The sequence below is a fragment of the Octopus bimaculoides genome, chromosome 1 (assembly GCF_001194135.2).
Source record: "Octopus bimaculoides isolate UCB-OBI-ISO-001 chromosome 1, ASM119413v2, whole genome shotgun sequence".
Classification (NCBI taxonomy): domain Eukaryota; kingdom Metazoa; phylum Mollusca; class Cephalopoda; order Octopoda; family Octopodidae; genus Octopus; species Octopus bimaculoides.
Window position 1 is genome coordinate 33,733,839 of NC_068981.1, and position 14,068 is coordinate 33,747,906.

At 35.6% G+C, this 14,068-nt stretch overlaps 2 protein-coding genes across 2 annotated transcripts in view; one reads left to right on the forward strand and one right to left on the reverse strand.

Moving 5' to 3' along the window:
• LOC106878687 (dolichyldiphosphatase 1) overlaps nucleotides 1–1,733 on the reverse strand; it is a 79,773-nt gene extending 78,040 nt beyond the window's left edge. The window contains exon 1 of the mRNA XM_052966116.1: nucleotides 1,583–1,733. Coding sequence (XP_052822076.1) covers nucleotides 1,583–1,640 — 58 coding nt within the window. The 5' untranslated portion in view covers nucleotides 1,641–1,733. The remainder of the gene's footprint in view (nucleotides 1–1,582) is intronic.
• Nucleotides 1,734–1,774: 41 nt separating this feature from the next.
• LOC106879987 (queuine tRNA-ribosyltransferase catalytic subunit 1) overlaps nucleotides 1,775–14,068 on the forward strand; it is a 27,771-nt gene continuing 15,477 nt past the window's right edge. The window contains exon 1 of the mRNA XM_014929764.2: nucleotides 1,775–2,199. Within this exon, the coding sequence (XP_014785250.1) occupies nucleotides 1,795–2,199 (405 nt within the window). The 5' untranslated portion in view covers nucleotides 1,775–1,794. The remainder of the gene's footprint in view (nucleotides 2,200–14,068) is intronic.

A 14,068-nucleotide genomic window follows, 5' to 3' on the forward strand; every position in this document is an offset into this window, starting at 1 on the left:
TATATATATATATATATATATATATATATATAGAGAGAGAGAGAGAGAGAGAGATCATGCTTGTTGCTCTCTCACCCGCCTGTCTTGTTTTTTGGAGGTGTATAATATATATATATATAGATAGATAGATAGATAGATAGATCGGTAGATAGATAGATAGTATGTGAGTGTCTATTATACATATGTCTACTATATTCTATACGTATATCATATGAATATATGACATATATATACATACTGTATGTATATATACATATATTGTATGCACGTACTACCCACATACATTGTATGTATATTATACATTCATATATTGTATGCATATGTGCGTGTATATATATATATATATATATATATATATATATATATATATATATATATATATATATATATATATATATATATATATATGTATATATATAACAATTCTACTTAAGAATGCGTGTGCGTATGGTCATAGAATGTATTATTTGCTGTTTTGACAACTATAGTGATTGTAAGATATATACATACTGAATTTAAAGCGATAAAATATTTAAACGAGAAAAGGTTACACAAAATTGATGACTGTGAATATTATATACAAGCGTCAAAAGTATATGTCAATCCCATAGACACACACACACACACATACATACATACAAGTGACAGAGAGGGAGAGAGAGAGAGAGAGAGAGAGAGATAGAGAGAGAGCGTGGGGTGGCTATCGTCCCTGGTGTCATATCAGACGAGGGAAGGAAAAAGTTACAATAGGCATGTAACGTAAAGCTTTGCTATATGCTACACGTCATCTCGGAGCAGACGGACAGCAGTCTGTAACTCCCGGAGAACATTCAGCCACGTGTAGAAACCTATAGTTAAGGAAGCTTTGAAAAACATCGACTCATCACACATACACACATATGATACACACACACACATATATATATATATATATATACACGCACACACCTACACACAAACACATACACAGCTTGTAGAGGAATCCGGGGTTTATAAATTGTGGGCGGTTGGCGGGGATAAAGATCTTCATACAGCGTATTTTTAAGTTGGCGAACCAGATAAGTGTAAACATAGAAAATCTTTGCAAGTTAAAACAATATTTATAAGAGACCAATATTCAAGCCACAAAAAATATTAAAAATTCTCCGCCATTCCGATTAACGATCATTTAATCCCACCAGATCTAAATCACACGATCGAAATACAATTTCGATGCAACATTATCGAAAAGAAATAAAGAACTACAAGCAAACAAGTATCGCAGAGTCAGGGTGAGTGTGCTGAAGGTTTTTGGTTAAGGAATAGGGTTATATTGTTTCAGAATTGCATATAATTTAAGTGGGAGATGAAAAACAAGCGTAAAAATAAATAAGGGAATTTTTTTTAGTCAAGCCCCCTTAAGTTCCATAGTAATAATAGGCGCGGTAAGCATTATAGAGTAAGTGCGTTCATTCCGTCAGAATGAAAGATAGAGAGAAAGATAAATGTAATATGGTAAAAGGTAAAGCGAAAGAAAATCATTTATACGGATACTTTCATTTGTAATCGAAGTCAGGTAAGCTGAGGTGAAAATATATTGTACCTGCGGGAAATTCGACAAAAAGGAGAGACAAAGGTATCCAGTGGTCATTAGGTTCCATGTGTGTATATATCTCTGTGTGTCTCTATATGGCGTAGCTTCTCCGCCTCCGACCCACACAAGTGCACAAAATCCCCTGCGCATGCGGAATCAACCGAACCGACGTCATAAGATGACATTTGATTGGACAGTTATGTATCAATAATATCTGATTAATGTTCAGCCTAAGATTCAGTGTTGTTGATGTCGTCACATTTAACTTAGAATTTCTTTTATTTCTCTCTCTCTCTCCCCCCCACTTCTATTTCCACAGTTTCTCGTATATAATCCATTCATTTATTTTCTCTTCTCTTTCTTGTTATTCCTGTCTGCTCTATATGACATCTTTCACTAAAGAAACTTCTTCAAAATGCAGTGCTCTTGCACTAAAAATTATTGCCGAGTGTTCCACGACCAAAGCCAGAGCTTGCCAACTAACCCTTCCTCATGCATCTGTCCTGACACCTGTCTTCATGCCTGTCGGTACTCAAGGGACATTAAAAGGATTGCTTCCTGAACAACTTAAACGTCTAGGATGTAATATCATGCTTGGAAATACTTATCATTTAGGCAATCGACCGGTAAAATATATTTGTATTACTTTCCATTAGATCACGTAATTAAAATTCCTACGGTATTTAGTTATGGTTCTTTTACGTTGTGTTTAAATCCCGCCAAGATCAAATATACCTTAAATTTTTCCTGAGGTCGGTAAAGTAAAATAGTCCAACACTATGGTCGATTTATATTCCGAGAATACATCCTAGATGTATCTTTCATTAGAAGATAAACTGTTTTACTACTTAAGCCGCCACGTGCTTGATGAGGGAAAGTTCGAAACAGGGAAATCAATGTAGTTTTCTTTGTAAAGTAGAAGTGAAATATTGGCAAGTAGGGTCAACGACTCAAGTTTTGATTCTCTCTTAATGAATATTCTTGCCAAAAGTGACAAAATCTAATTGATTTTGTTTTATGTAGTAAACCCCAAATAACAGATTTGTCCTCTACTGTTGTCACGGTGCTGATAAGGCCTTTTAGTAAAAAAAAAAATCATGAACAAGTATCCATCTGATTTCTTCTCTGCTGCACATCTGAGGTGTTGTGCCTTTGTAATTGTCATATTACGGCCTCTTGATCTGCTAGAATTAACAGTCAAATATCCTTCAAATAGTTGGTGGGGCACACTTGTGTAGTTATGTCAGATAATCTATGTCTGAAAACAATATGGGATGGTCATTACTGGAAGTTCTTCTCGATCAGGTGTGACTTGGGTCTAAACAACAAAGCTCCTGCTAGACGTAGATATGATATAGATAAATACAATTTTCGTAATTACAACTCTTTGTTTTAGTACAGGAGTTTCAAAATATCGTAAACTCTCCAACTTAAGAAACGAAAGTAGAAGAAAATTATTCTATACAAGGGATAACTACATTTGTTTACATTCCCTAAAACCCCTAGACTTCATCATTCCTGTATGTAAATCGATAAAGTAAATAAAGAAATAAATCTGTTTCCTATAGGACAATGGTGGTGGTGCAGATGGCTCAGTACCAGACTAGATGCAAAACAATTGTGAATAGAATCAACAGAGAAAAAATATTGGAAACCAGTTGCACTGTATTTAACTTCATTTTCCCCACTAAAATCGACTGCGCTTTCTATTTGCACAAGCTCAATAAGATATGTACTGCTAATATGTTGATGTCAATTCAATCGATTTTAATCAATAATAATAACAATTTCTTAATTAATTAGACTTCAGGCAAATATCAACAAATTTTAATTAAAAAGAACACATACACTCACACATTGCAATAAATACATGTCATTTTTTTTCTGTTTCAGTGCGTAAAAATTTATTGTGCAAATAATCATTAACTTTGAAAACATTTTCCATTTGCAGCGTTTATTTTATTAGCAGTTACAGATAGCAATTGATTTTTTTTTCTTGTGAACAAAATACAACTAAAACCTAGAATGTGTAACAAGCTCTAAGTTGCTACAAATGTTAGAGCCCTACCATTACAGATAACGAACTAAGATCTGGAGATCCTTCATCCCCAACATAACACAGGTTGTATCACAAAGACTAGGCTTCTTTTCAAACTAAGAAAATACTTCTGCTCTTAACAATGATTAAATCCTATACAAATCTATGGTGAAACCCACGATGGAACATTGCTTCCATATCTACATTGTGCAGGTGCTGCTACTCCACATAGACATACCAGACCTTGTCCAAACTAAGTATATCCAACTGACTGGAGTGAAGTCACCAACACTTTATCTTCTGGACACACAGCTGTTGTCTCCTCATTGGTTTTTCTGTCCCTACTACAGTAAACTAGACACTTCTGATCTGGCTTGCCCTGTGCTATCACCGATCTAGCCTACCTGTCTCACTCCTCTCATCTCCCATTTTCTGCACCCCACACCATCCATCATACTAGCCACTTTTTCCAGTCCTAGAATGGAATTCTTTCCAGGTTCCATCCTTGCCCATGTTAGTTACCCTGCAGCTGTTCAAAGTAGAATATGAACCATATCAGTCTTGCTGGTTTCAGAAAGCCTACAAAGACCAAGATACTAGTCCAAATAATGATAAAAAAAAAACTAATTCTGAATGATTGGCTTTGAATCATCTTTTCTAAAGTGGGATTTAGCGTCATGCCAACACCTTCATCCTTATTGACACTACTTATAAAATGTTCAGTATACATACCATAAAGCTTCATGGTATTTATACTAATCACATCATGTCCATCCTCCCATGCTTGTATGGGTTGGATGAGTCTAATTTTGAGGCACCATTTTATGGCTAGATGCATACATTGGGATCTTCAGACATTGGGCCTCACAGAGGGATGATAGCAGGGGACCGAGACTCCTGGCAGTTTGCTGTGCTTGAGAAGACACATCAAATTAAGTAAAATTGTGGTTGTCCTTGCATACAGGCATTCTCTGGCATCCTTCTCCAGTTGAGTGTTCCTCATCTTGTGGGCTTGTGAGTGCTGGTGTCATGTGAAAAGCACCTGTACCGGTGTCGTGTAAATGCACCTATGCCAGTGCTGCGTAACAGCATCCAGTACACTCTGTAAAGTGGTTGGCATTAAGAAGGGCATACAGCCATAGAAACCATGCCAAAACAAACATGCAGCACTTCAGCTGGCCGGCTCCTGTCAGACTGTGCAACCCATGCCAACATAGAAAATGGACGTTAAATGGTGATGATGATAATGATGACGCACTTCTTGTCACCAGTCTTTTTAGTCATCTGTTACTACATGCATTCTAAAATCTGTTCTAAAACTGGGATAGACAATAATCCTAATCCCTTCGAGGGAGACCCAGGAAGACATGGGATGAAGTACTGAAGGCTGATCTCAAAATCCTGAGCCTTATGACAGAGGACTGAGATATGTGGCACATTGCTGGACTCAAGAAGATCCATCCACCACAACAGAATTGATATCCTAAAAACAAGGTGCTATGTAAAAAGCCCTGTTGCTGGTTCCATATAAAAAGCACTGGTGATGGTGTCACGCAAAAAGCACCCAGTTCACTGTGTAAAGTGGTTTGCATTAGGAAGGGCATCCAGCTATTGAAACCAAGCCAAAACAGATTATGGAACCTGGTGCAGCCACTGGCCTTGCCAGTTCCTGTCAAGCTGTCCAACCCATGCCAGTATAGAAAACAGATGTTAAATATTGTTGTTTCTAACACAAAGTCACAAAATTTGGATAATGGAGTAGTTTGTTAAAATGATGCTGGTAGATGTCTGGTAGTTTATTCTTAATCCTGGAAAGATGAAAGCAAAGTTGACCTCAATGGGATTTAAACTCGGAGTGCAAAGGGCCATAACTAAATACAGCAAGGCATTTTGACCAGCATGCTAAAGATTTGCTACTGGTAGTGGGGAGGATTTCAACTTTTTTGTTTCAAGGACCAAAGACAGGGAGATCTCCTCTAACATTTTCAGAGTTTCAATTGTTGGTGCAGCTACTGTCTGTCTCTCTCTCTCGCCCTCCCTCTCTCCCTCTGTTTCTGTCTGCCTTTGTAATTCCTCAGATTAAAAAAAAATCAAGTGATTCTAACTTCCATAAGTGTAACAGCTGAACTTTCTACCCTGCACTATCAGTCTTAGGACTTTTGTCTCTGTATTTATCATGGGGCACAGTTTTGGAATAGCCATGTGGTTTTGGGAGCATCATTAGACATGTACACTCATACTAGTTCCTCCCAGCCAACCAACCATCATTTTTATCCCCTCTGCATTTATCACCTGCCCGTTTTGTATTACAAAAGTGACAAACCAGGAGTCACTGTTGCTGCCAATGTCCTGAGTGTAGCCCTTATCTTGTGCTGGTGTATGTCATGTTATCTTTACTTGACTTCTCATCCTTGGTTTCGAAAAACAGACAAATATTACTTTGTGTCCATCTGTAGTTGATAACAATCACATTGCCCCACTTATTGGTCAGTTTCCTTTAGTATCTCTTTGAGGGCATACTGTATGCCACTCTGCTTTTCACAAGCCAATAGTATATTACTTTCCTCCCTGCTTGTTCTTGCACAAATTCCTTGCATTTCCAGAATCTGAGCGTTGTTGTGATGAACTGGTCTTAACCACTGACCATTTCCAATCATACCAGTTTTTTGTCATCTCTTTGAGGTTCAAAATCCTGAGATTGGCCTTCAGTACTTTGCCACATATCTTCCTGGGTCTCCCTCTTCCTCAAGCTTTATCCATTTAAGTGATTGGCACTTATATATGATACAAAACACAAAAAAAGAAATTAATACATATATATATATCCTGAGTTACAACTAAGTATAAAAATCAACCACCACAAACCCTAATACTCAATTTATAAAATTAATAAAATAATATTTCAATAACATTATAAATGTTATTTAAAAATATTATCAAATTATACAACAATTCTCATTCATACACATCACATATCCATACTAGTGCAATTTTCTTTCTTGCACACCACATCTGATATACACATATCCAAATTTTTTCTCTGCACATTGACCACATCTAAAAAATTTCCTTTAAACAAACAATGTTGATAAAACTACTACTGATGCTACTAACATTGTTATTTGAAAAAATGTATATATATATATATATATATATATATATATATATATATGAGAATTGTTGTTATTTTCATTCAGTATAATGTTGTTATTCAGTATATTGTTGTTATTTTCATTCAGTATAAATCAATATAAATCCCACATTCTGTTACAAAATCATTTTCTTCACTGTGTGTGACTTTGTTTATTTGTTGTTATCATTTTTTTTTACCTGGAGGCATATTTGTTCATGTTAGAGCAACTCCCACTGTGGCAAGCATCTCTTACTGCTACCCTAAACACAAACCTTATTTTTTTCCTCTCCAAAATCTGTAAATAATCCCCAAAAACTTTCTTGAATTAAATCCATGCATTATAAATCTAGTTCTTCTATGGAGCTAATTTGAGCAGATCCGTCTATTTAACACAATGCATATAGTATTAAATACAATTGTTTTTAACATAGGTGCACGGATAGAAATTTTAGGAACTTGTCAGTCAACCTCCATGTGTGTTTTGTACTTTATTTCATTGACCCTGGAGGACTGAAAGGTGAAGTAAACCTCAGCAGGATTTGAACTCAGAACTTAAAGGGCCATAACTAAAAACTGTAAAGCATTTTGTGTAACGTTCCAAAGAGTTTGCCAATCTATTGCTCTTAATAATTATAATAATGATCGTTTCAAATTATGGCACAGGGCCAGCAGTTTTCGTGGGGAGGGGCTAGTCAATTACATTGATCTCCAGTGCTGAACTGGTATGTATTTTATTGATCCCGGAAAGATGAAAAACACAGTCAACCTTGGTGGAATTTGAACTCGGAATGTGTAGCCAAAAGAAATGCTAACAATTCTGCCAGGTTGCTGCCTTCTTATTAACAAAAATAACAATCCTTTCTATTTTTGAGGGAGGGGACTGGTCGATCACATCGACCCCAGTATTTCGCTGGTACTTAATTTATCAACCCTGAAAGGATGAAAAGTAAAGTCGACCTCGGCGGAATTTGAACTCAGAACGTAGCGATGGGTGAAATACTGCTAAGCATTTCGTCCAGCATGCTAACAATTCTGCCAGCTCACCGCCTTAGATAATGATAATAATAATGATCATAATGATCATTAAAAACAGTAGAAGTGTAACCTTAGATAATTTTGGCTGCTATTTGTAGCAGGTCAGTATTTTCTTGTTGAGGATGTCCAATATTCATGGATATAGCACAAACATGGCCATGTGGTTAAGGAGTTTGCTTCATGACCATGTGGTTTTGGGATTTCTGCTGTGTAACACTATGAGTAGATGTCTTCCCCTATAACCTCAAGCTAACCAATATGCTGTAAAGAATTTGACTAACAGAAACTGTACAGAAGCCTTTGTACATTTATGTGTTTGAATCATCTTAGTGTACTGTGTGCTGCATACAATGTAGCAGCCATATACGCTGTGTTGTTAGTGTACATGTTATAAAACCATATTCAGCCACTTGAGAAGTAGCCCTTTATGTGGTAACAGGTGAAAGTTGGTAGCCAGCAGGACATAGAAAAAAAATCAACCTTCAAAAACAATGATGTTGAATGTATAAATTCAGATTAAAGATTGTTTGCCAACATAACATGGCAGACCTGGTTTAGGATGAATGTTGCTGTAATTTAGCCCCAGAATCTTTACTCCAAAGTACTGTTGCTGAATATCTCTCATTGTGAGATTTACAAATAGTAATTTTCTAATAGATTCAGATGTTTATAAAAAATTCTTCTGTTTAACCCGTTTGTTACCAACCTGGCTGAAACCGGCTCTGGCTCTGAGTACAAATGTCTTGTTTTCGTAACTTTTGAATTAAAATCTTCCACCAAACCTGAGTCACAATTTATGTTCCTAACACTAGCTGAATGATAACTAAGTTATTTTACTAAATTCTTTGTTATATTTAAAGTAATCGAAAGAAACTCAGAGCATCTCGGCAGAAATACAGTAACAAAAGGGTTAAGCCTTTTTCCAGCCTTGGTTTTGGTTGCAACCTTGCTTCAGCATGTTTGTATATTTATGGCAAACAAGTTGTAGTCTTGGTTTTTCACATAATTGTTATGGCAGTTGTCTTCACAATCAAACATATGATGCTCATCATCACACATTGATAAACCTACTATTGTTGTTATATAATGACTAGGAATCCTTGACTTCTATAGGCATTGTTTTGATTGCTCCATCCATTTTACCTTCAGAGAATCTAGTTCATATTTACTTATTTTGTATCATAGATGATGTATAGTGATGATGGCAATTTCTAACATAAGCACAAGACTAGAAATCTGAGTGAGGAGGCAGTCAGTTAAAACAATACCTGAGGGATGAAAGATAGCATTGATCTTAGTGCAATATGAGCTCAGAATGTAAAAAGCCAGCAGAGCAAATACTGCAAGGCATTTTGTATGACAATTGAAATTCTACTGTAGAATCATGTTTAATTTATTTCTTAGTAATGAGGTAATAAAAATAATAAAATTGCAATTGCATACATTTACTTCAATCTAGACTTGATCACTTCAGTATGATATCAAACTCAAGAATATTTATGAAACTCAATAAAGTCATTGTTTCTTTTTGTCTTTTTAAATCTGTTAAGATGGATTTAGTTTTACAAATCAGAAAGGTAGCAAGGGAGTGTGTGAGATATATATGTATGTATATATATATATGTGTATGTATATATATATATATAGAGAGAGAGAGAGAGAATACATTGAAATACTGTTCGCATGTGTGGGACAGTAATGCTGTTGCACACATGGATATCTTAGATCGCATCTTAAAAAAACGTCATTCAATTGATCAGCACTGATCTACTCACTTATATATTGCTTTCAATAATGCACAGATGCATGGTTTCCCCTCTTTGGCTCTTCTGCTGTGTCTACTTCCCTGAACTAGCTGGCTGTACACCCCCTTTACTATCTCTTCAATCTCAATATGTTTTATTTCCCTAACACCACACACAAAGTTTTTAGTCTTTTTCCTTTCCTTTCCAGAACTATAATCTTTTGGAATTTCATCACTATTTGTGTTTTTCCTGCACATATTGATGTACAAATGTTCAAGCCGAACATCAACTGTATAATTCTGTTCTGTCTGGGAAGACATGTAAAAGTTTAACTTACTTTTTAAGAAAAAACATTTAGTTTGATGTGTGGTTGTTGATTGTTTTGTCAATAATTCTAATACATTTTGATAAAACAGGAAGGAAACAAATATTGCTCATGAAAATAGAAAATGTTTGGGTAATTACAGTTGCCCTTCAGCTATAGCAATTAATGTTGTTTTGTAGAATGTTTTCCATGCTTGAATGAGTTGGATGGGTCAGCATTATAGAATTTCTTTTACTTTATTCTGTCCTTATTGATTTCTGTAAACTCCTGATCTATAAAGGTCACTTCTTATAACCTCATTCTATGTCTTCCCTAGCTTACCTTTGCTCTGGTTATCATTAATTGTCAATCTGACATTTGTTCCAATTATTGAATTCCCACGACTACATTTCTTTTAGTACACAACATAGCTAGCTTATTGTTTGCACTTCTTTCCAGCTGTTACAAGTTTCTTTGCTTTATTGTGTAACTCTCAGTACCGGTTAAGTTTTTAATAGAATCTACTAAGCTTGTCTCTTGCAAACATAGTTTAATCTTTTGATACCAGCCTGTCTAAGATCACCTCTCAATCTTTGATAGAAAAGAATATTTTAAAGTATTCATGTTTGAATAAAAACATTCTGTCATAATTTTATGAAAAAATCTTTTGGAGAGTATTATTCTTAATACTAGCTTTAATATACCTGTGAGTGAAAAAGTAATCAAACAAATCAACCCCTGTACTTGTTTTATTTTTTTGTTTGTAGGTCTTGTACTTACTCTATCAGCTCTTTTGCCAAACTGCTAAGTTACAGGGATTTAAACAAATTAACATCAGTTGTCAAGTGGTGGTGGGACACACACACACATGACAGGTTTCTATCAGTTTCCGTCAACCAGGTCCACTCACACATCTTTGGTCAACCTAGAGCTCTTGTAGAAGACACTTACCCAAAGTGCCATACAGTGGGACTGAACCTGAAACTATGTGGCTGGGAAGCAAACTTCTTACCACACAGCTACACCTGCTCCTCCTATGTGGAGATAACTAAAAATACTTATTGGAGAAAAATAAGTTGAGATGATTTATTAAAAGAGTAGAGTATTACTCATCATATAACAGGTAATAATAGTTGTTAATATCAGGGAATGCTACATAGATACATTTATAATAATTTTAAGGCAGCGAGCTGGCAGAATCGTTAGCACGCCGGGCAAAATGCTTAGCGGTATTTCAACTGTCTTTACGTTCTGAGTTCAAATTCTTCTGAGGTCAAATTTGCCTTTCATCTTTTCGGGGTTGATAAATTAAGTACCAGCTGCATATTGGAGACGATCTAATCAACTGCCCCTCCTCCCCAAAAATTTTGTGCCTTGTGCCTAGAGTAGAAAACAATTATAATAATTTTACATTTTTCTAATTTCATGGCTGCTGAATACTTATTTTCAAAATAAATATATTTATTTATTTATTGAAATGAAATTAAAACTAATTCCTCATTTCTATATTTGCAAGAAGTATATATTATTATAAATAACAATAATCTATATATTAATACCATAGTACATTCCTGCCTACAGTTTGCCATTCTAAGGGAAATAACTCAAATGGTTATAATGAAACAGATGGTAGTTATGGTGGTGATGAAGGCACTTAGCTTAATGTTTAGGGTAGTCCGCTCATAATCATAAGGTCATAAGTTCAATTCCTGGCAACATGTGTCCTTCAACAAGACACTTTATTTCACATTATTCTAGTCTACTCAGCTGGTGAAAATGAGTTGTACCTGAAATTCAAAAGGACCAGCCTTTTCATATTCTGTGTCACACTGAATCTCCCTGAGAACTACGTTAAGGGTACACATGACTGTGGTGTGCTCAGCCACTTGCACGTTAATTTCATAAGCAGGCTGTTCCTTGCATTGAGTCAACTGCAATCCTCATTGTCATAACCAATGGAGTTATGGTGGTGAAAGCATTAATAATGATGAATGGAAAAAGATAGAGTGCAAGAGAGAGAGAAAGAGAGAGAGAGAGATGTAGTGGAATATACAAATAGGGAAATTGCATTAATGTTATAGAAAATAATGGTGGTGGTGGTGTTTATATTGAAATGTCAGAAAGAAGGAATTATAAAAGAGAGATAGATAATGCTAGCTTGAAAAGAGAAAGAGAGAGAGAGAAAACTTAAGTGTGTGTATATGACAGGATTCAAAGATGTGAAAGACTGAATAAAAGTGGGAGTTAATGTAAACATGCAAAAGAAAATGGAAGTGATAGCAGGGTACACAGTATTAGATGTAACAAAGTTTGTAATGTCACTGCCTTTAGTTGTCTTATTCTCTCACCTCACTTCCCTTTCTGCATTTGTGTAAGTATATTTGAAGTGGATCTTAAAATATTAAATAATGGTTAATTGAAAATTAGCTATGTGCATGCTAAGATCTGTATATATTTATGTATGTGTGTGTGTGTCTATGTATATGTATAAGGCAATTACAATAAATACGGAGATTAATTCATCTGCATATTTTTATGTAAAAAGCACCATTTGAGTGTGGCCAGTGCCAGTGCCGCCTGACTGGCACGTAAAAAACACCCACCATGCTCTCAGAGTGGTTGGTGTTAGGAAGGACATCCAGCTGTAGAAACTTTTGCCAAATTAGATTGGGGCCTGGTGCAGCCTCCTGGCTTACCAGTTCTCAGTCAAACCATCCAACCCATGCCAGCATGGAAAGCAGACATTAAATGATGATGATGATGTGTGTGTTATATAAGGTTTCAAATAACTGGAATTTTTACAGGTTCCGCTAATAATGTTATCAATTAATTACAGGCGTAGCACTATTTGTTATTACACATAATAGCAAAAATATAATGTCAGAAGAATAATTATGATTTCTGATGTAGACACAAGGCCAGCAGTTTTGATGGGAGGGGATAAATTGAAACTTCCAATTCCAATACTTGACTGGTACTTTATTTTATCAACCCCAGAAGGAGAAATGACAATGTTGATCTTGGTAGGATTTGAATTCAGAACTGAAAGACTCAGAAGAAATACATATAATTAGGCATTTTGTTCAATGCTCTAATGATTCTGCTAGCTTTCTTCTCAATTAGTAAATAGCTATAAATTTGGGGAGGGATGCCGTCAACTGAATATTTTGGGTGTCATTGTTCTTTACCCCGACTCAGCCTGATGAAACAAACCTATGATAAACGCATTCTGGGTGTCATTCAATTTTTATGTACATCCATGACTTCTTTATCTTGTGCATCCTTCCTTTTTTTGTGTCTTTTGAGGACATTTAGCTACTATATTTAGCAGGCTGCACAACCATATAAAGGCTCTTTCATTGACTCAAGAACCTTCCTCATTGGCTTAATCTGTCTGGGGTTGTTAATATTAGTACTGGTTCCATTCATTATTATTCCTTCCCTGCAGACATCTGACCTTGTGCTTTACCAAGAAGATATATCAATAATGGATAGGTTATATGTAAACATTTTCCTACCAACAATTCTATGTCTGTAAATAGAACTTTCAATTCTGAGTTCAGATTCCGCTGAGGTCGACTTTGCTTTACATTCTTTCGGGCTAGATAAATTTAGCTCCAGTGAAACACTTGGGTCAATGTAATTGACTTGTCCCCTCCTCCAAAATTTCGGGCCCTGTGCTTTTAGTAGAAAGGATTATTTAGGCAGTGAGCTGTCAGAATCATTAGCACACAGGGCAAAATGCTTAGCAGCATTTTGTCTGTCTTTATGTTCTGAGTTCAAATCCTGCTGAGGTTTATTTTGCCTTTCATCATTTCAGGGTTGATGAAATAAGTACCATTTATGCATTGGGGTCAATGTAATTGACACACCTCCCTCCCCCAAAATTTCAGACCTTGTGCCTGTAATAGAAAGGATTATTATTATTATTATTATTTTATGTTTGACTTATGCTTTGCATTTGTACAAGTTGGCTCCAAATCTCACCCAGAGATCTCAAGAGACAACAAGTTAGAAGTTCATGTTGGTGTTATGCTTAGGGTGCCATATATTTGGTTTGGTACATAGTGTTTTTCTAGAGAATGTTTAAGAAACCATAAGAAAATTATGTGTTTGTTTTAAAATTTGAGATTACATAGAAAGTATTTTGCGTAGGATATGGGCAGTTCCCATGAGCACTATCTTTTGAATTTCTGCCATTTTGAGGTTTCATGGTATCTGAGCTAGGTAGCAATCAGCC